General features: G+C 35.3%; 2 protein-coding genes across 4 annotated transcripts; one reads left to right on the top strand and one right to left on the bottom strand.

Annotated features, from left to right (window-relative positions):
• Window positions 1-2,012: 2,012 nt before the first annotated feature.
• Window positions 2,013-9,641, bottom strand: LOC132187440 (late embryogenesis abundant hydroxyproline-rich glycoprotein family protein). Of its 3 annotated transcripts, none has more exons than XR_009440832.2 (3): window positions 9,415-9,641; window positions 7,180-7,270; window positions 2,013-2,370 (listed from the first exon to the last, which is right to left on the bottom strand). XR_009440832.2 is itself a non-coding variant. In XM_059601751.2 (2 exons), the coding sequence occupies exons 1-2, from the start codon at window positions 3,378-3,380 to the stop codon at window positions 2,355-2,357; spliced, it is 738 nt and encodes a 245-aa protein (XP_059457734.1). In that variant the 5' UTR covers window positions 3,381-4,196; the 3' UTR covers window positions 2,013-2,354. The 3 variants fall into 3 exon arrangements, 1 of the variants encoding a protein (XP_059457734.1); XR_009440831.2 differs by lacking the exon at window positions 2,013-2,370 and adding an exon at window positions 6,395-6,792; XM_059601751.2 differs by lacking the exons at window positions 7,180-7,270; window positions 9,415-9,641 and adding an exon at window positions 2,659-4,196.
• A 1,517-nt stretch (window positions 9,642-11,158) lies between these two features.
• Window positions 11,159-16,600, top strand: LOC132187435 (exosome complex component RRP41 homolog). The gene is made up of 14 exons (XM_088517956.1): window positions 11,159-11,416; window positions 11,709-11,809; window positions 12,486-12,652; window positions 12,761-12,807; window positions 12,901-12,961; window positions 13,080-13,118; window positions 13,197-13,264; window positions 14,173-14,251; window positions 14,339-14,375; window positions 14,930-15,046; window positions 15,147-15,232; window positions 15,879-15,968; window positions 16,106-16,165; window positions 16,246-16,600. The coding sequence occupies exons 3-13, from the start codon at window positions 12,599-12,601 to the stop codon at window positions 16,151-16,153; spliced, it is 726 nt and encodes a 241-aa protein (XP_088374082.1). The 5' UTR covers window positions 11,159-11,416; window positions 11,709-11,809; window positions 12,486-12,598; the 3' UTR covers window positions 16,154-16,165; window positions 16,246-16,600.
• Window positions 16,601-23,074: the final 6,474 nt, after the last annotated feature.

The raw sequence follows: 23,074 nt of genomic DNA, 5'->3' as shown, positions 1-23,074 counted from the left end.
TTCTCTTCTGATGATCTCTTAATTTTGTTGTGATCCACGACTTTATTCATTGACGAATCTTGGCACAATGCGGTTTTGGCCCTTCACGGGAATTTTAGCGGCTAGTTTTCGTTCTCCAGCCTCATTGTCAGTTACGGCTTGGCCCTTCACCGGATTCTTTTAGTGGCTTGTCTTCGTTCTCCGGTATTTCTCCAGCCGTCACTTTCAGCCTTTCTCGTCTTTGTTATTGGCGAACCCTGGCACAATGTGGTTTGGCCCTTCAAGGGATTTAATAACTAGTTTTCGTTCTTCGACCGTCATTGTCAGTTGCGGCATAGCCCTTAACTGGATTCTTTTAGCAGCTTGTCTCTGGTCTCCGGTATTTATTTGGCCGTCACTTTCAACCTTTCTCGCCGGCATTGTATTGATCCAACCATCGACTTCAGATGCCTTTAATTTATTCTCTTTTCCAAACTCAAGCTTACACCTTGAGTTTGAAATGGGATGTTATAATATATTATTTCCTTTGTTAGAATATTTTATATTTCCGTTATTTAATTTGTAATGTAGGGTTTATTTATTTCCTTATATATTTTAGGGTTTAATTTGGGTTTCTTGGTCACTACTCATTGTCTCTCTATACATAGAGAGTTATTGATTGATACTATACGGTGAATATACAAGATGTAGCCCATACATCTCTCTCTGCTTCCGCTATCTTTTCTTTCTCTTTTATATTTTAGTATTTTATATTCTATATATATTTCAACACTTGAAAATGTCACAAGAAAAAAAAAAAAAAACTCTATATTTGTGACCATTTCTGCAAGATTTTGGTGCTCACATTTGAAATCTAGAATGTCTCCATCTGGGTTTTCAGTGTAATGCAAATTGAAGGTCCAAAACATGGCCAATCTTGTTCCTGGTGTCCTTCTCAGGCTTCTGCAGCACATGAACACAGACATAAAGGTTGCTGGCGAGCACAGATCTTGTGGGCATTGTTTCGGCGCTTGCAAGTGGTGAGTTATTCTCAAACCAAGGTTTTTACATCAATGGAGGAGGATTTTGACATGCCGCCGCCGGAGGTGGGGATTAATGACGATCAGGATCTGCCGGACAAGGGCCCCATTACAAAAGTCACATTATAATGCCCACATTTGACCCATTTTTACTGACATAGCATATGGATAATCACGTAAAAAGAACGATTCAAATTTGAAATTTGAATTTCAATCATCTCTCTCCATTAGACACGTTACTAAATGTGGACATTATATTGCACTGTAGCATACCTTGTGCAATTAACTACTTGTGGGCCACAGATATTGCATGCAATGTAAACAAATAATTGTGCCCGATCTCCATCCCATGGTGACACTTGAACTACTGTTTTTCTCTTCAAATGGTCGCTAGTTGGTTTGTAACAAGGATTTCATTTAAACATGTTAGTAAGTAGAGCTACAAAAGCAGAAGCTACATTTTAGCTGACATTTTCATACTTTTGATCAATCGTAAACCTAATCTGTGGGCTACTCACCAAACTGATTGATGCTATACATTTAAAAGTTGGGAACATCCAACCCAAAAAGTCGTATTATGCTTTTCCTGAACCAAGTCGTACGTTGTAGAATATCAAACAAATGAACACATTTTACTATATACCACTAATCTACAAACAACAATTAGGTGATTAGTTTCGTAAGACATCTGGGAGACACATGGCAGATATCATATCCCTCTCTGATCAGCTCTCTCTCTCGCTATCCTTCCTTTACATGTTGCACCTTTTTTTTCTAAAAAAAGAAAGTAGATTAATCAAAATATAAGACGTTACATCTTATTCCAATTTCGTAATTTCGATTCATTTGCTTCTTACAAACAAATGGCAGCCTGGCAGTTCCATCAGGAACCCAAGACCCCAACCTCCGACCCCACAACAACCAAAGAATCTCTTGACTAATTTAAGAAAAACAAAAGAAAGACAAGACACAAAAAATATATATATATATATAAAACGATTTGCCAATCAACACACAAAAATTAAACAAACAATTAAAATCCAACCTCATAAACAAAAATTATGTGCATCCCACTATACATACACACAAGAAGGATCCAAAGCTTAGGCATGGACACAAGTCAGACTGTTATAGATTCCCTCCATTCCAATCTCCCTTTTTCTTTGTTTTTCTGAGTAAAAGAATATGGTATACGTTTATTTTAAATATAAAAAATGATCAAACTAGCTAACGTTCATGTGTTGTGTAGGCTCTGTTTGCCAGAAAATTTGCCGATCGTCTTGTCAAAATGATATATTTCACTCTTCAACCAACCAACCAACCATCACCCATCTCCAAACACGACAGCCCGGGTCATCAATGTATGTTTATCCTGCGGCAAAACAAGAATCTCAATCAGAATTGTCAGTCCATCATCAATACTCTCAAGACACACACCCACCCGGCCACCCTATGTAATCAAAATCCATTAATGTAAATAAAAAGCTGTCATTGGTTACCCTGTTGCTATCATATCATATGGGATGGGATTCATAAGCCCATGTAAAGCTGATGGGCATTATCAAAAGCTCACAGTTTCAAGCACAAAACTAAATGCTTAATTGCACAAAAATCAAATATGGGTCGAATTGAGAGAGCAATTTGAAGTTAAAAATGTTACCATTTGAGGGTATTGATGGTACATTTGGGCATGACACCAGACTCGAGCCTGTTGAAGCTCACACCACCACACAAGACCTTCACTGGCAGGGGACCTATCCTCGCACCATTCACGATCAATCCCACCCCGGTCCGAACCTGAACGTTGACCACCAAATCCTTGCTGAGGAAGCCAGCCTTGAGCCTCGTGCCCTCACCGTCGTCCACCAGCTCGTTCCTCACCCCAGTCTCCACCTTCAAACTCGTCGTGTTCTTCCTCTCCTGCGTGAACCCAGCCACGTCCTCCGACCCCAACTCCGTTCCCTCCTCCCCAGCCGTCAGCGCCACGGTGCTCTTCTTGTAAAACAACGACAACTTGCCGTTGGGGTTCTTCACCTCCACCCTCGTGACCGTCCGCGCGTCCAGGTACGTGCCGTCGGGCTTGACGGTGACCTTGAACTGGTGGATCCGAAACGACTGCAAGTGGAAAACCGGGAGTTTCGGCACGAACCAGAGGTATAAGAGGCAGAGAGCGACCGCGGCGATGATGATTAGCACGAGAAAGACGACGCAGAGACAGCAGCAGCAGCCGCGGAAACAGCTCTTGCGCCGCTTCGTCGGTTGGAAGGAAGACGGGAGGACCGGTTTTCGGGGCGTCGGTCTCGGGCCCGGTTGAGCCGGGACTGTCGGGTCCCGGTATCCTGGCGGTTTTTGGAGCACCGGTTTTTGTGGCTGTTGGTTCATTTCGGAGCTTTGTTTTCTGGGTGTGGAAGGGAATGATAATGTGAAAAATAGAAAATTTGTAATAATTGAAGGTAATCAAGGAACAAATGGATGAATCAATTTTTGGGTATATAGAATTGAGTTCGTAGAACTGGATTTAATGGTGGGTAATTTCAGAAGAGAATCGATTGGATTGAAAGTTAATAAAATCTGTGGACGGAAAGCGATGAAGATGGTGAAGATTAGTTTGATTCTTCTATTGCCAACAAAATTTCGTTGATAGAAAACCGATCACTCTCAAGTTTGTTCGTAAGATGTGAGAAAGAAAGCGGACGAAAATGCAGGGAAGTTTGAGAAAAACAGAGAAATGACACGCAATGAGGATCAAACCTCGAGAGAGAGACAGAGAAGCATTTCGGAGAAGGAAAAGAAATCCACGAAGCGGTTGGAGACAGAAGAGATCCCAATTCTGATCCGAGAAAAAGGAAATTTTGTGAATTGTGAGAAAGAAAATAAAAAGGAAACTAAATTGAGAAAATCGGATCACTAGGAGAAAGTCTCGCTCTGAAATATATATATATACCAGAGAGAGGTGGGAGAGCTGTCTCTCCTATGAAAGGGTTTCGGGGTAGCAGTGGCAGAAATTCAATAGCGAGACTCACGCGCGGCGTTTAGGTCTGACATGGCGGGAAGGTTTTCGACACTTGTGTAATGTGATATTGTGATGTTAAAGTACCTAATACCTTTAACTGACGAGACGGAGTCGTTTGTTGGGAATCGGAGAAATTTTGGTTATTTTTATGTCGTTTTTTGTTTTTTCTAAATTCTAAAGCTTACCCTCGGCATATCCGGATCCCATTTAATTGAAGAGAAATTAATAATTTTTTTAATTATGATACTTAATTTTAAATTTAATGATTTATAAAATTATTTAAATTTCGATAAAACAAAAGTCAATATTTAATACCTTAGTTATATAAAAGCAGATAACATTTTATAGACCATTAAATTTAAAATGAAATATCACAATTAACAATTGAAGAATCTTTAATTTTTCCTCAATTAGAAAGGATCTCAATTCTATACCCTAATGGCCGTGGTCGGCTTTTTATCTGGAATGTAAGAAAATTAAAAAGCTAAATTTTAAAAAATAATAATAATTAATTAATTAATATTTTTTAATATTTAATTTATACTTGTTTTTAAAATGAACCAAGTATTAAATTCTTTATATCTTTCTCTACTTTAATTTTTTTTTTTTTTTTTTTTCTTGTTAGTGAGAAATAAGGGAAATGAGTATATAAGTTTAAAAAAGAGCAAATAACTTGTATATTTGGGCTCTTTTAGTATTTGAAGAGATTCTCTTACAAAAGTTAAATTTGAAATAGAGTATAAAATGTGTTAAATGTTTATTTTTTAGAGTTTTTTTCTCAAATTTTTAGAAAAATATTAAATTAAAAGAGTTCAATAAAGATGCTGTAAGAAAAAAAAAAAAAAAAGTGCTTATTTTTTGGGAAGGTTGATTTTAATCGTTCAATTCTAATTCCATATCAATACTTGCAAATCAGGTAAATGATGTTTTGTGTAGTCACTTGTATTCCTTAGAGGATGATCAAGTGGATGGCATATTATATAAAGTAAATGCGTTCTTAGGGATTGAGATAAGGAGCGGAATTAAGATTTTAAGTTTATGGTGGATAAAAAAAAAAAAAATTAATGGCATATCTTAAAAACAATATAAATAATTCTAAAATTTGTAGCCACCGATAATGTATTTGGGTCCGCCTCTGAATGTGATGATGCTATGGAAGAAAGTGTGGTATGATAATAACAAAATTGGGACATGATGGAAGTTGTCCATACCAATTTGTTTATAAAGTTTTATTTTATTTTATTTTATCACATCAAAAGTAAACAAATCTAATGAACATATGAGAGGGCTACTAGCCTAATACTCCAAATTGGGGCATGATGGGAGTGGTCCTGCTCATCATATCGTGGATGAAGATTGGACCAGCTTATATTCCAATGACCCAAACATAAAAATCATTCGTTTTGTCCAAGCTATTTTTTGGACCAATTGGAAGGTTTTCAAAGTTTTTATTTTGGCAGTGAAGAGTCCCATGATTCATAAAATTAAAAGCTTAGACAAATACCCATATTTTCTTGTTTTCTTTTGTAAATGCGTAAGAACAGTAAACAGACTGTGAACTAATAACAAGTCATTGTACCGATTAAATACAGGTGGCGTTGTGCCGGTGTCCAAGAGAAGTTGAATGCTACATGTTCCTCCACGTGGGACATGACCCACTCTGCCATTATCCATTTAACTTGTCTTCTAGCCAAAGACAACGTCACAAACAGACGCAAAAACTGAAATCCGAAGGTGTTTATTAACATGTTTTCGAGGAATTGTTTATTTAGAGAACAGATTCACAGCATGCGGCGTGCGTGCTGTTTATCTTTACCCATTTATTTATGGGTAAAGATATAGAGCACGCCCGGCGTGTTCAACAGTGAAGCACGCCGGCCGTGATTTTTTTTTTATTATTATTTTATTATTTTAATTTTTTTGACCAAAAAAAAAAAAAAGTCTGGCGTGCTTCAATTTATTTATTTATTTTAACTTATAGAAAATTAAAAATGCTTTCGATTCGAAGTGGATCATGCTGAAAAATTGGTTTAGCTTGTTAAAATTTTTATTTTTTCTTATCAAATAAAAAACATGAACAAACAACATAAATACATTTAAATATGCTTCACCAGAAACAACTTGGTCCAATAGAATTGAACTCTTTTGGACGGTTGATTACTCAAATTAGCTAGAGTGGCATTAGCACTTTATAAGTGAGTCAGGCCTTTGGTTGATCCTGGTTGTTTAGAATAAGATTTTGTTAAAAAAATCAACATTTTCTTCACACATTGTGGAAGGCCACTCCTTAAGTTGTGTTTGTGCTGTACTATTGAAATACTTAATTTATTCTCCTGCCAAGGAAGTGCTAATCCAAACAACTATTAATTGATATAATGTCAAGGGCCACTAATAAACGTCAAATGTTGTACATTCAAGTCTTATAACTCTAATGTGTTGTTATCTTTTTGATCTTGTATTGTTTTAGTGTTTTCAAGTTATAAATGAAGATGCAAGCAAATTCCATTAATTCTGTGCTTAAAACATGACTTTTTGAGATGCTGAAGAAGTGAGCTTAACAAACCAACTTGGAAGTTTGGAACACTTTACAAAGAAAAGTAGAAAAAAAACAGTTTTAATAGAGATTTATATTAAAACTGTTTTTTCTACCTTTCTTTGTAAAGTTATAATTGGCAATGGACCTTCTCTTCAACTGCCTTGCCAACCTCGACTTGCATTCGTCATCAAAACTCATTCTAGCCCACAGCCACAAACACTCACTATATTTGACGTTTTTTTTACCTAAAATTAGCCAAAACACAAATGCTTTAAGAGAATATTACCCAAATAAGAACAATGAAGAAAACTAAGATTCTTGCATGCAAAACCCATTGGTGCCAGTGGAGTTGGTAAAACACAAATGCTTTAAGAAAACCCAGATAACAAAACAAAATATGAACCAATCCCTAGTGCCAGTGAAAAGCTAAGCTCTGTTTCGTTACCAAGAAAGTGCGGGAAAACAATCCGGTTGTACAAAATATCAGACATTTCAACATTTGAGAGTAAGGTCCACTCAAAAGAGCCCAACATGACTCCTTGGCTCACTTGAGCCAAACAAATTTACCCCTTTTTTTTTTTTTTTCTTTTATGGAGCATATAAGGAAGCAAAAGACATAATCTTTAACTTACAGGTTTTCACGAGAAACAAACGGAGGAATCACGCAGGGGATGTGGAGGTCTCGATTCCCAGATGCCAAATGCAAGCATACGCCCATAAAACCTTCAAATTCAGAAAGGAAAACAAAAACTTGAGAAGAAGCGCAGACAAGACGGGGGCTTTTTTGGCCCAAAGGTTCCCATTGGGTCCAGAGGTTTAGACGACAACGTTTTGTTTAAAAAATGTCTGATCAAATATGAACCATTGATTTTTCTACGACATATGGATTCATTCCGATTCTACGTCTTGGTCTTTATCTTTAACATCTTTATTTTTTTTTATTTTGTTTTCTCTGAAGAGCATTGTTAAGGTACTAGGATTCCACCCAATTTTGCTGTTGACATTGTTGTCCACATATACCTATTTGTTTGGACATGTAAGCCCCATAAGAATTATGTCACATTTTTTATTTAGATTGCTAACAATTTAGGTAGTAAATTGTTCAAAATCCAAATCCTACATACAACACTTTTACTCTATTGGGCTAATGTTTCAGTGTTCATCCGTCCTCATTAAAAAAATAAAAAATCAAAAGTTAAAAGACGTTGCCACATTAACCCAGTGAAATTTTAACAAAATATGAGTTTAGTATTTAGTATTACTCTTCTCGAGAACTAGGCAACTTGCAGTATTTTCTAAATTTGTAAATTTTGCAATGTACCATATTAATCTATTACTTAATTGCAATGCCTTCTACAACTAGTAATGTTTGGTAAATACTAATGAAAGAGGGGTTATGTGCGTTTTATCTGACCAAAAATAATAAAAATATTTTGCCTAGGAAAAAAAAATTTTTTTTTAAAAAAGGAAAAAAAAAAAAAGAAAGCGAAAAAAGCCTCACACGGTTGTGGGTCACCTCTAAACCCACGGCTGGGGTGCATTTTGCTCACCCACCGCTTATCGATCGAACCGCCCCACCACCACTGATGGTTAGATACTAGGGCAGAAAAAAAAAAAAAAAAATTAAAAAAAAAGCTTTCCAACTTTGTCGGGTAAGAAGGCAAAACGGATTATAAAATGTCGGTATCTTCTTTTTCAAAACCGTACTGAATATACATCTTCAAAAAACTACAAACAATTCAACAATATAACATTTATTCCAATCTTCCGGAATTTTACTCTCTTTCTCCAGGATTACCCTAATAAAATGCTCAAAGAGAGAGATTTTAAATGAAAAGCAAAACATTTTATTCGCAAAGCAAAATTGGATAAGAAGAAAACCTCAAATGCTTGATTAAATTCATGTTGTATGAGTCTGCAAACTATTCTTACTTTCAGACAATCATTGCTTGACTTATTTCAGGCTTAGTCCTGTATTTTACACATATATCTTTTTGATGCATGATAACTCACATAAATCTTGATCCATGAATCCTCTCAATCCTATTGTATATGTCATCTCTTTGACTTAATTCAGGTGGAGATCACTATCCACAATTTAGTCATGTTAGATGGAGGGTTGGGTGTACTTAATTACCAAATATGGTTGGACCAAACCCTGGGGCTGACAACCTAGTCCAATTGAAAAATCTGCAATTTGCAGTGTTTGTTCTTTACTTAAACCTAACATTCTTGATGCATTTTCTTGTCAATGACTATCTGGTAAATGCTCATTATTTTTCATTGTTACCATGGCCTCATGACTAGAAAGAACCCTATTTTTATACCCTAACCGCTATTTTTGGCCCGAAAAGAAGTGTGAATTTGGAGGGGGGTCGTTCAGGGAAAGAATGGAAAAACTGGGTTTCTTCAGTTCGTTAAGAGCTGAGTTTGGAATGTAAAAATGGAAACAGCAGAGCAAGCACACATAATCGAGAGGCTGCAAACAGGGTAACTACAGTACAAACAACAAAACTCAAATTATATCTGAACAAATTAACCAGGCTCAACAACAATAAACTCAGCAAAGAAGGACAACCCAGCAACAAATTAGACTGACGTGCAGGATATAGCCATTGCTTCAGTCTTTTTCCATTCATCTCACATCTCAAATGATTAGGATGAAAAAAATACTCAAATCTTTCAACATTCTTCAAAGAACCTCAATAGTGTTCATAAATTAAAATAGCAATATATATATTTATTTAAAGCAAAAACAAAGAAATACCCAAATCCTTCGAATAGCCCTAGATTTTGCAGGTGTTTTTATATTGTTCTCCAAATTAATCTAAAAACAAACTGGTGGAGGAGAGAGAGGGACTACTTACCGCCAGTGGATGAAAGAGAGAGCATTCTTCAACGCCGGTGGAAGAGAGAGAGACCTTCGCCGGTGGCCGGTGGAGGAGAGAGAGACTACTCGCCGGTGGAGCAAAACCCGTTCTTAGGGAGGGAGGTAGGTCGCCGGTTGCCGGAACCCTTGCGCCGGAGTGAGAGAGAGGGTGGGCGAGGGAGGGAGAGCGGGATTTCGTGGTTTTTGATTTTTACAATTTTCAAAAACGAAGCATCATTTGTATATTAGGTTTCAATTTTTTTATTTTATAAAAAAAAAGTGATACGTAGGAGAGAAGTTGGCATTTGTTGGGTCACTCTATCATTTTTAATGCGGTAGTGCAAACTACCGCATATCTGCAGTACTTTGCTTGGATGGCCAAGATTCTACCAGACGTCTTTTAACCCAAAAACAACACCGTTTCGTAACAGCAAGCCAAAAAAAGAAAATGTGTCTATTTTCTTCCATGAGAACAGATTTGCCGTCATTTTGTTTGGTTTACACAAACAGGCTTCCTTTGCTTCTATTTTCTTCCGTTCCACAGCAATACAAGTACGGCCGTTAAGTGAACGAAACGTCTCGCAAATAAATTCGGGCTCGGGTCGCATAAGCTCGGCTCGTGCTCGACTCGAATATTAAATGAAGCACTTCGTGAACATAAATCCTGGTTTGAATATTAAACGAAGCAAGCTCGGCTCGACTCGGTTAAGCTCGTGAACAACTCGTGAGCTCGGCTCGTATAAGGCTCGCTTCGCTTATTAGGCTCGGCTCGTATATTTTTTATTAAGTAACAAATAACAATATATAATCAACATTACTCATTTACTCAATAATAACAAATATATTATATACCTTTTTTTTTTTTTTTTTTGTTATTTATGCATATGTGTATATATATTATATATTATTGTATATATTAATATAAAAAAATATATATATATAAAAGAAATATATGGTATTATCATTAATCATTTTATCATATGATATAATCATATAGTACAACCATACAAGTTATTGTGTTATTTAATACAAATATTATAATTAGATAGTTTATACTTTGAAAATTGGAATCGTATATATTACATAATCATTAGTCATTATATAATCATATAGTATGTCTGCATAAGTTATTGTGTTATTTAATCAATACATTATAATTATATACTTTATTCTTATAAAACATATATGATGTATCACATGATCTTAGATCTAAGATAATATTAATATTAATTGTGAGATAATATGATCATAAAATTTAAGTATGAGTGTACGACCATTAGATCATATGAATTTATTACTTAGAGTTTAAGTATTACCATTAAATTAAATGATTAATAATTAAGTAACTAATGTGTTTCTTATAATTTACACATTATAAATTTATAATCACATTCTTTTTCTTTTCTTTTTTTCTCCTTAGCAAACAGGCGGTGGGAATTTAACGGCTCTACTCTTTAAATGTGCTGGCTTTTAACGGCGTTGTTTAAATCTGACACTGTTGCAATTATTCGATATTAAATAGAAGGGATTTTTCAGAATTACCGCCCACCCGACCCGTCCGTCGGAACCCGATAAAATGCGTCGGATTTCGAAGGTGTCGATAGACTTCCAAATAGTTGCGGGTGGAAACCGAGCCGAACCGACCCGTACCGAACCGAACCGAACCGAACCGAATTGCATTAAAATTTACAAAATATATATACGCTTGTAAGTTTTAACTTTACCCGAACCCTAAACGCAAGCGCCGTTCACTCACTTGGCAGACTCCGTCTGTTCTCTCCGTCACGCTCACGCCGTCACCGCCTTTGTCCGTCGTCCACCGTCGTTTATCCGTAGTTCTCCCGCTCCTGCGTCACCGCCGTCCTCTCTCACTGCCATCTCGCCGTTTCTCCCTTTCACAAATTTTATCATCTGCGGTTAAAACTTTCAGCTGACCACTTTCGTACAGCGTTTCAGGTGACCTCTTTGGCTCGTTCGGTCAACTTCGCTCTCGGTTTCAGGTGAGCATTGTGAAACTTTTTGTTGATTTTTTGCCATCTCTATTTTTGAAAACATTTATTACTAAATATATAATATTAATATGTAATTTTACAAATTTAATAATAAATTTACCCATTAGACAAAAATAAAAAACCAGACATTTCCCTATTTTCAATGAATATGTCGACCTGAGTTGCTTTCTTTTATATGACATTTGATTTTTTAGTCAACTTTTTTCTGTAACCCAGCGACAGATCTGAGATGATTTGTTGTCGATCGATAGATCTTGTGACATATTATGTGCTTGTATAGTGTTTGCAAAGAAGTGGCAGATCTGTGGTATGATACAAGAGTCTAGCCCTCGACAGCTCGACGCTGGAATAGTGAAGGCTCTTCTCCTTTTCTACAAATCTGTAAGTTTGCAACACTCTTGACTAAGAGAGACTCCATCCATATCCCTACTAGTGTTTATTCTAAATTTTCCATTCTATTTGATTTGTTTGACACCTTAAACTAGGTTCCATTTTAGATAGGTTTTCGGTCTTAATCAAAATAGGTCGGGCGTCGGAACGGTGAACGGTCGGTGGCTGCTTAGTGTCATCTGAGAATTTGTACTGCTTTTTTCTTTTTTTTTCAAAGAAAAAAAGAAAGAAAATCGACAGATTTTTTTGTTTTTTTTGGCTTGCTGTAACCAAACGGTGTTGTTGTTGTTTTTTTTTTTTTTTTTGGGGTTAAAAGACATCTGGTAGAATCTTGGCCATCCAAGCAAAGTACCGCAGATATACGGTGCTTTGCACTACCGCAAATTCTGAACTCCTGTTTTTCTATGATTTCGCTTAGATGAGAGATTTTAGGGGCGAGAAGTGTTTTGGGAGCATTTATTTTATTTTAATTTATTAAGCGCGAAGTTTCAACTTCTGATTGAAAGGCACTAAAGGGTGAATTTGTAAATTTGACACGTTTTAACATACTGTGATTTTTCTTTTATGCCCCGTTTGATAGCAACGGCACCGTTTCAGCACAGGGTGTAAGACCGTCTTCTCGTTTTTGTTTTTGGGTCGGTTAAGGGTTTTGAACTTTGGCGTGCAGAGTGTTCCGTCGAGTTGCACCGAAACGGCGCTGTGAGGCATTCATTAGTGTCGCTGTTATTCATTGCTGCGTCTCTCACTCTTAGCACACGCTATAGACAGGGTTTTGCAGATATGGAGTACGTGAGCCCTGAAGGCCTTCGCTTAGATGGTCGCCGTCCCATGGAAGTATATATCGAACTATATTCGTTTCTCTAGCTTCATATATTTGTTCACCTGTTCTCTTATGATCTGCTTTTACCTGTTTTTCTTTTCTTGTTTTCTAAATTATTTTAGATGAGGCAAATTCGAGCAGAGATTGGTGCCGTGGCCAAAGCTGACGGGTACGAACCATATTTTTATATATATTAGTAATTCTTCAAATTGATTTCAATTTGTGGTTTCTTAGTTAAATATACTCTGCCTTTCAATTTCAGTTCTGCTGTGTTTGAGATGGGTAACACTAAAGTGATTGCTGCAGTATATGGCCCTAGAGAGGTACCGTTTAAGGCTTTAGCATTGAGTCTTTGTTTAAGATGTTTAATTTGCAAGATAAGTACGTTTTCAAGTTATTGCTGTGAAATTTTGATTACTAATGATATATGCTCACTTGCAGGTCCAAAATAGGAGTCAACAAATGAATGACAAGGCCCTGGTAACACTCTTCTTTTTATGCTTTTTTCTTTAACTAGTTCTAAATGCATTCGTGATTTTTGTCTTTGTTTGTTTTCAGGTGCGATGCGAGTATAGCATGGCTAATTTTAGTACTGGGGATCGCATGAGAAAACCAAAGGGTGACAGGTAATTCTCTTTTTCTCTTTGGTTCATTCTAAAATTATGGGTCACCTAGTTTCTATACATTGCCATGATTTAATCTGTAGTATTTCCCATGAGGAAATCCACATGATTGCATGTATAATTGACTTAATAGAATAATAGTGTTGTACTATAGTTTTTTATATGCATTGAAAAGTGTCCTTGGAAAATTTTTTGCAATTTAGATATAGAGGGTCGTAAAATCTGTATGCTCAGGGAACTGAATTTGGCTGGTTAAAAACAGGCTGGGATAATTTTTGAATGGCTAGATGTGTTCTCTGTTTGTAATTGATGAACCATAACCATGCCAAAGTGTCTTTCATGGTATACATAATTTTGAATTAGTTATGACTTCATTGACTTGTCTCTGGAAGTGGGTTCCTAAACCATGTAGAAGGTTTAGTATAAAAGAAGAGAAATACCTACGTACGTTTGGCTTCACTTGCAAATTAAGCTTTTCGTGAAGTGTGTTTTTTTTTTTGCATGCGTGCTCTTATAATTGGGGTGAAGGATGAATTCCCTGTGGCTTAAGTGGGATTAGACAATCTGTGATTCTCACAAGCTTTATTTGCCTTTTAGCATGAATATCATTTTGCTGTCAATAGTAAATGCCAGATTGTGATGCTGCCTTTCAGATTATCTGTTTTCTTTGTGGCACTCTATTGCATTAATAGATGTTCAAATATAAGAACTACATCTCCTTGTAACCTTGTAATTATAAGAGAGCATTTTATTAATGAGTATTGACAATTGTTTGTTCCCTCTCCATCGTGGAAAATGATGCTTCTGTGGGTGGTTTTAAGGATTATAGACGCTGCATCACCAAATCAGAGTATAAAATTTGTATGTATGATCTTTTGCTTTCTTATTGATGTAAGTTTCCTTGCACTCAGGCGATCCACAGAGATATCTTTAGTTATTCGCCAGACCATGGAAGCTTGCATATTGACACATTTGATGCCTCGGTCTCAGGTTCTATTACAGCATATTGGGAACTTTTCATACATGAGTGTGGTATTGCTAGTTTCTGTTCTGAAGGTTTGTTTGCTTATCTTGCAGATAGATATTTTTGTCCAAGTACTCCAAGCAGATGGAGGTAAGTTGAGATTTGACTGTGCACAATTATTATTCTTGGATGGTAATCAGCTCATTTTAATATTTTTCATGAATTCATGCTCCTTTCTAAACAACAACCCCCCCCCCCCCCCCCCACCCTTCCTTCTCTCATAATTTTTTGCATGTGTGATAATGGCTGAGGGAATTTTACCAGTGGGCTTCTTTTTTTTTTTTTTTTTTATCCTTTCCTGCTTTCTTTTTAGACAAACAAAGGGTTCTAGGAAATCTACTATGTAATATAATAGGTTGAGAATTCAGCACACTTTCTTGTTTTGAGATACATCCTAGTATGTTTTTCTTGCCATTATTAAGCTGTGTTTGGTTAAGGGTTGTGCTGCACAATGTGCCCATAGAGTTGTGGACCTGCAGACATTTATTGTTCATAGAAAGGAAATATATGAGGATGTCCAGTAAAGCATATGTGAAAAAGTTGAAGAGCCTCTGAACTGGATGCTAGTTGAACATTTAATCAAGTCTGACCACAAATGTCATGTCGAATTCTATTCTTAATTTGAATTTTTTTTTTTTTGGCAGGAACTAGGTCTGCATGTATCAATGCTGCAACTTTAGCCCTTGCAGATGCTGGGATCCCATTGCGGGATCTTGTTACTTCATGTAGTTCCGGGTACCTTAATAGCACTCCTCTGCTTGGTAAACTTACACACCTTTTGTTTTTCCCTTGCTTTCTTGGTACATCTAAAGTTTTTGCTTTCCAAATGAATTCTTATTTGGAGAATTGTCATGTGAACAGATTTGAACTATGTGGAAGATAGTGCTGGAGGTCCTGATGTCACTGTAGGGTTTCTCCCTAAGTTGGACAAAGTGACCCTTCTTCAGGTTATATCTGAAAGTTTGTTCTCATTTATTCTTCTCTCTACCTCTTATAGGTTTAGAATTCCTTCTTGTTTGAAATTTTGGGCTCAATCAGTGCTTTTGTGGTTTAAAAATTTTTTAAATATGGATTTTAGAACAGCTCAGAGCCTCAGATATAAAGAAACTAAGTTTTTTCTCTCCCTCTCTCTCCACTTTAATTATTTGCATGCACTTCTATCCCCACCCCTGCCTAACAATTGCTGAACTACTTTTGGCCAAGGTTCATCCAAGATCCTTCTCCCAAGGCTGGTTGGCCTTAGGGATTTTGAATGTTTAGAGCTGGTTGTAATATATCTTGATGGATTATACTATTATCCACATGGCCAACCTGAGTATTGGGGATTAGGCTTACTGGTTCTGGGTTTTCTGATTAATTGTATTATTGATGTTTCTGATACAGTTTTTGCAATGTTTTTGAAGCGCAAAACTTGTTACCTTTATGTTTTTTGAATTTTTTGCAATTTTTGTGAAGTGTAAGGTTAAATGGTTTAATTTATTTGGTCGATTCAATGCACCTCTATTACTTTGCCATTAAGGTTTTTCCTTGTTCGATTTAGATCAAGGTCAAAGATTTCTTTTTGGATGACTCATTTGTTGTGTTCTTAAGCAGATGGATTCTAAGTTACCAATAGACATTTTTGAAAACGTCATGCAACTTGCAATTGAAGGCTGCAAAGCAGTAGCAAATTACATTCGAGAAGTAAGAACGTTTTTCTTGCAGCCAATGATAATGCTGCCTTCTTATTTTTTTGATTTTGTTTGAACTTGTTAGGTTTTTCTTTCTCTTAGTACAGTCATAAGGAGTTTATAGGGATTTTCTATTGGTTTGTTTGGCAGATACTGCTAGAGAATACCAAGCAACTAGAGTATCGTCGGGGTCTATAGTTTATAAACAAGGTAAGAAACTAAAAATCCTTCCTTGATTGTCATTGCAACTAGACACATATATTTTGCAGGTCCTAAATTTGGAACTGCAGGTATCTCCTCTCTGACGTTGGTCCTCAGAAACTACAGCTTGGCCTGATCATCGTTAGGCTTCCATTGCCTCAGTGTGGATTTGGGAATCCCCATATCCAATTAAAGGCAACCATATATATATATTTTTTCTTTCTTTCTAGGGAAAAGGGGGATTACAAAGGTGGGTCGTTCCCACAAGCAACCATATTCTTGTTTCAACTCTTAGTGGTTCCCTGGTTGTGGTGGGGAGTGTGTGGGAAAGCATTTCTGCCTAATTTTTGGACTCAGCTCTTGGAAATCCTGCTTTTTTTTCTTGTGTTTGGCCATACATTGAGCTTCTTTTTAGTATTTAAACCATAAACTGAATTGGTATCATATAGAATCTTGATCTAAACTTGTTTACTTGTTAGTACTGAACCATTATGGTAAATGGAATTTACCTTGAGAGTTGGTGAAAATGTTAATTGAAAACACAATTAAAAAGACGCCTCCGCTTTGTGGGTGGACTAACTAGGAGAATCGTTTTCCAGTTGGGAGGCCTTGTTCGAGTTTCCACAGCCAAGCAACTTATGACATTATCTAATGCTTGAGCCTAAGGTTGATGAGTCGTTTTAGTACGATGTTACGTCTAGTTAATGGGTTGAGTGTACTGGGTTTCTTCTTGCTATATATATATATATATATATATATATATATATATATATATATATAAAGGAAAAAAATGCATTTTACTCATATATATATAGGAAAAAAAAGCAATTTACTCTTTAAAATTTTACCCATTTTTAACACTTTTGATTTCAATATTAAAAAATTGTCAATGTTGGCCATTTGTTACTCAAGTCCATCTTCTCTGATGAAAATTTAAAAAACCAAAAAAGAAAAAGAAAAAAATTTGAGGTTCTCATTGGTCGAAAGGGTGGCTAAGCCGTCTTTATTCGGTTGGCTTGGGGTGTCTCATTAGGCCGAAAGGGTGGCTTGGCAACTTCCAAAGACGGGCCTTGCTTGGCAAATTGCTCTATGGCCCATGCAAGTAGTTTGGCTATTGGAGTGGTTTTGACCACCCCTAAAGTTTTTTATGTTTTATTTTTCAGTGTCTGTTCTTTTTTTCAACTTATTTTTAATTATCTTTTAAGGACATTTTTGAGATATTTGTCTTTTAAGGGCAATATTAACAATTTCAAAAACTTTGTTGGGGTATATAAAGCCAATTTTTAAACATTGGAGAGAAAAGTGAAGAGTGATAAAACTTTGGGGACTAAAATGTATTATTCTCTTTACATTAAGAGCCATGTTACAAAACTATCTTTAAACAATTTTTTTGACGATCTTTTTTTACAAATTTAATAAATCAACCATTAGATTTGTAGGCTTATATGGACTCTAAACAAATTTAGAGGTGGATTCATCTATTCACTATGAAAATGGTTAAAAGAGAATGACTTATATTGTTTATCTTAAATTAATAAGAAAAAGTAAAATTAATTAATTAATTAAAAGACATGTTACACATTATTCTTTTAACTATCTTTTTGCAAATTCACTATTTAGATTTGTGGACTCACATGTGGGTCATTGGTCCCATATATTGTACAAAAATAAGTGAAAAATGAGATAAAGAATGATTTTTATCATATCTCATTAATTAATTAATATTCTATTATTGCATCCATTAACCTCATCCTAATATGAGAGAGATGGTAGAACTAGAAGACTGAAGGAGTGAAGGGATAGATGAGATAACTCATGGCTAGCAGCAAACTGGAAAGCCTTTCCACATAAGAAGGACAATTTAAAGGCCCTTCTTCAAAAGCCCAGTTCTCCTCTTATATGTTTTAGAGTTTGTTTGAGATTGCGTTTGAGAAATAAAGCTTTTAAGTCAAAAAGAGTTTTTGGGCAAAAGTTTTATTTTTAAACTTTTACCAAAAGTGCGTTTTGGTCATTTTTAAGTTTTTTTAGACCCTTAAAAGCGCTTTTTAATTTTTTTACCAAACGAATACTTTTTTCTTCAGATAAATTTTTGAATATTAAAAGCACTTTAAAATTCTTAAAACGCAATCCTAAACCGGCCTTTATCCTTTTCGAATAGAAGCCTATCACAGTTTTCAGAATCGAGATCCTCCGTGCATCATCCACATTAAATCCCAAGACCCAAAGGCTTCCACCATTACTGATCTACTACTGTTCATGCATTCGGTATTCCGTAGGTCCTACACGGAATAGGCTTACCTGCGGTTTCTTAAGGCAAAGGGAATGGTTTGTGGGCCCACGTTTGCTTTTTGGCCTCTTCTTCACGCTCTTCCTCACGTTATATTTATTTACACATATTCAGCCGGCATATTGAGAGAATCCCAACTCGTGGGTCCCACCTTGCCATTCACCAATTTCCTTTCTCATGTTTTGTCTTCTTGTGCCATTTTATCTTGAAAAATACTAGGTGTTCTTTTAATGTTCTCTCAACTGTGATTTGCCTTTTAAAATTATCATTGAATTTTAGATTATTATTATTGACTTTTAATATATTGGTAATTTTAAAAGTCATATCACAATTAAGAGGACACCAAAAAAAACACTAAAAGAACATCAAGCATTTTCCTTTCTTTCTTAGGCATGAATTTTTCCCTTCTGGCTTGAATTGATCTTTGTCACTCATGGCCGGCCACACGTAAGGTTTTCTTTTTCTTCAATTTTTTTTTTTTTTTTTTCTATTTCTCAATTCTTTCTACTTATATATATACAGCCCCGGCTTTAATTCCTTTTTTTTTTTTCCCTACAATATTGCTTGCATTATAAAATTTTTGTAAGCTCACGTTTAATAATTAAACGATATTTCACAATTTAAATATAAAATGCAATTATTATAAAATAAAATATAATAATGCTTATTTTAATAGAGAAAATAGGCACACTTAAGCTATTATCACTTACGATGTGTCATTCCTAAAGGTGATGCACTCAAGATAATACAAGGTCTTCAAATAGAAGACCTTTCATAGCGGTGGTATAGTAATTTGATTGAGGATTCAAAAATTATTTTGAATAGTCTCTAATCTTAGTCTATGATACACACAAGGAAATCTAATATGGCGGCCAATCATTTGGCAAAGTTAGCACTTCAAAATCTTGTAGACGTAATTTAGATGGAAGAATATCTAATGTTCTTTCATGACATTGTAGTTGCTGAATGTAGTATGGTTTAATTTTTATGACTGAAATTTTGTAAAAATAAAAAATAGAAATAAAAATAAAATAGCAATACCAAAATTACATTTTTATTTACCATACGAACGTGACAAAAAAGGATTTCTAGAACCACCGTCAACTCTAATTGAATATGATTAAAAAAAAATAATAATAAACGCCAGTAGTAGTTTGGACTATATAACACAGACTCACAATACCCACCAATGCTTAGTTTAATGAGGTCCAAAATTTCTCCTTGGAGTCAAGCAAAAAAAAAAAAAAAAAACAGTTTGGCGTGGCAATGAACTTTCTCTTCCATAGTATAATTGGCTAATTGCCACGAACTTTCTCTTCCATACCTTGTCAAAGAATTGTGAGCGAAGTCATGATCTCATTAATGCAATTCACTTTGGATTAAAAAAAAAAAAATTAATGCAATTGACACTCCACCGTAAACAGCCAATAAGAGCCTCATAAAATTAGCTAGAGCGGTTCTATTAATTTTACGTCATTATGGATTGTTTCTCTATCATCCCTTTTCTATCTCTACCTACTCCTTTTATCCATAGAAAAATAAGTGTATGATATTAAAAAAAATCTATGTACGTAAAAGTTATAATGATTACCGAGCAATCAAAGATAAAATTAAAATCAAGAGTTAAATATGTAAAAGCTATTTAGCATTCCTTTACTTTCTCTATCCCAACGACAAAATAACAAGAGAAATGTTATTTAATATTTTTTCAGTATTTTTTTTAGTATTCTCAATTGATGTGGCATGTTTAATCTACCATTTTTTTTAATTAAGATTAATTTAAGGGTAGATCAGACATGCCACACTAGCTGAAAACACTATACGTGCGTCATTCAATATACCAATATATTGGCATTTTCAAGGATATATATATATATATATATATATATATGGATTATTAATAATTTCTTGATTCTATGAACTCTTGAAATGAATGGTACTCCATCATCAGAGGAAAAACAAGCACTCAATTACTAGCTAGAAAGAAATTACAAGTTGGAGCAGGATATATAGGCTTTCACTAACCAATCACTTTATAAGCCATAATATAAAACAAACAAGTTCTAACACTTATTGCAAAAACCCTAACAACCTTAAAGCAAACAAAAAAAAACTCAGGGTTCGGTGGTGAAATCTTCTCCAAAAATAAAACCTTGTTTTTGCACTCCAATTATGAGGAACGTTCCTTTGCTGGTATTCAGCTCATAAAAACTGATGACATCTCCTTTCCTTAAATTCTTCTTACGAGCAAAGTCGCTCCATTGCGTGAGATTAGATCTTTGATCAGAACTTTTTAAAAAAAACTACTTTCCAAGGCTTCTTTTCCTTGGTGTCATAAAGAGTAACATCCATTCTGGTCTCTGCACCTTCATTAAATGAACGAAAACCAAAATCAGGGGAAAAGAATATGTCCTCATAATCCTTCGGTATATAAACTTTATGGCCAGTGTCACTCTCTGACAAAGTCTTCCAAAACAGCTCACGTTGAGATACAAAATCCCTATAAATGCATTTGGAACATACTTCTGTGTTTCCATGCTCTTCACATCTACTTGCAGCCATGGTTAAATTCACGTTCGAACTAGTTTTGTCTTCTTTCTGCAAGTCTGAGTCAAAATCAAAAGATATACCCAGAAAATATATATATATATATATATATAATAATTCATTTAAAAAGAGTCAAAAGCAAATCCAAGACAAAAATCAACATAAAAGTAATTCTATCTTAATAATTTATGTTATATACCATAATCCTCACGGATAAATCAGGTTATATATATAGTAAAAAGTACTTACAGGGAAACAAAATATTGTCCACAGCAGTTTGGTTCCTTTCTGCTCCGCCAAGAATAGAAACTAGGAAAGCAATTAATTAGTACTAACGCACAGATGCATGCTGGTATATATAACATTGTGCCTGATGGCAACTTATTGTGGAAAGATCCACCTTTGAGCTTGATGGCGACTTAATTGTCCTAAGAAGTATTAGATCCACTTTTGAGCTTGATGGCGTTTGGCGACTTAATTGTCCCAAGAAGTATTAGAGATCCACATTTGAGCTTGATGAAGTATTAGAGATCCACATTTGAGCTTGATGGCGACTTAATTGTTTGAAGAAGTAGCAAAGACCGACATTTGAACTTGGTAGCGACTTATTGGTGTGATGATCAGGCGTTTTCACATGAAGCGTTTTGGTGTTCAAATTTGATGTGGTAAACTATTATTAGAGGGCACAAAAGGCATGTTTGCGCTAGATCTCTGATTCTCTATAGAAGTTAAACTAATTATTGAAAAGCAATAGTCAGAGGTGTGCTTCGAGTGAGGAGGGAATTGTCCATATGCATGGTTCCTCAAATAAAACTAATATATTTAAATAAAATTGCGAAAAAAGAAATCTAAGCGCAAAAATATGTAAAATAAAATGCTCTCCTCTAATTGAAAAAAAAAAAAAAAAAAAAAAAGACCCTCCCACTTAGATTAATTGTTTTTCTTATATTTATTATTTGAGGGTATTTCCATTCTTTTATGCCTAAAAAATGTATATTTCGTCTAATTTAATTATCTTAACCAACTGAATGTTATTTTTTTATTTTTTTATTTTTGGGTCAACAAAGTTCCTCTAAGCTGCTGATGGAGAGAACTTTTTTTTTTCAACCATCTGAAGCCTTCATTTGTAAATAGTGATGTCCTTTTTGATAAAAAAAGAAATCTCTCGAAAAACTTCCACATTTAAGAATTTGCTCCTTTATCCCTTATAAGACAAGGATGAAGTTAAAATCTACGATGGTCTACAGGCCCATGTGAATTTATCCATTTATTCAATTGGTCGTTGAAAGCTTAAAGAGGCTAATTCAAGCAAAAGTGATTTGATTCTCTGGATCTAACCTGACACTTCCACCGGTTAATACAACCGTGATTCTTGAGACCAAATAGGTGTTAGGGTGTACAAGCTAGCGAGACAATTATTAACCGCTGCTAACCGCTAACTGAATAATCGTATAATCAAAAATAATTGCAACCAAATAACTGCTTAGTCCGGTTGAGTTTACGATTATAGGCATTTAGAAATTCGGTTAATAACCGGGTAATCATATTTTTATTATTGTTGTTGTTTGTTGTTGTTGTGAGACAATTGTCAACCCTGATAGCAAGTCGATTCAAAGGCCTGCTAAGAAAGAAAAATGATCAGTAGTGACAAACCGCGAAGTGGGGGGTGTGGCGGTCGTGCCACCTCCGATGCCTGAATGAGAATTTGAGTAATTTAGTTAATAAGAAATAATAATAATTGAGAATGAGTAAGGATAGATTTTATCGTCCTATCTGTAGAGGTTATATGGTGATCTGAAGACGGTACCCAGACTCTATTTGGTAGGATTTAGTTTATTATCCTTTTGATTTGGTTGTTGGAGATTGTGATTATACTTCCCTAATTATCGAGTTAGTATAAGATGGCACATAACTGTATGATTTGGGGGGCGGACCAGGTGATGACACATACGTTTGGAAACATGTACTTGGCAGCTTAATGGGTGTGGGCCTTTAAACCATAGTGGGCCTTTTATTTGGGCCTGCTGGAAATATTTGGTATTCAACAATTATTATTATTAAAATTGTTATAAAATTACATAAAA

Source organism: Corylus avellana, chromosome 6 (genome assembly GCF_965113065.1).
Source record: "Corylus avellana chromosome 6, dhCorAvel1.hap1.2, whole genome shotgun sequence".
Classification (NCBI taxonomy): domain Eukaryota; kingdom Viridiplantae; phylum Streptophyta; class Magnoliopsida; order Fagales; family Betulaceae; genus Corylus; species Corylus avellana.
The sequence above is the reverse complement of the archived record's forward strand: the minus strand, read 5'-3'. Positions and strand labels throughout refer to the sequence as shown.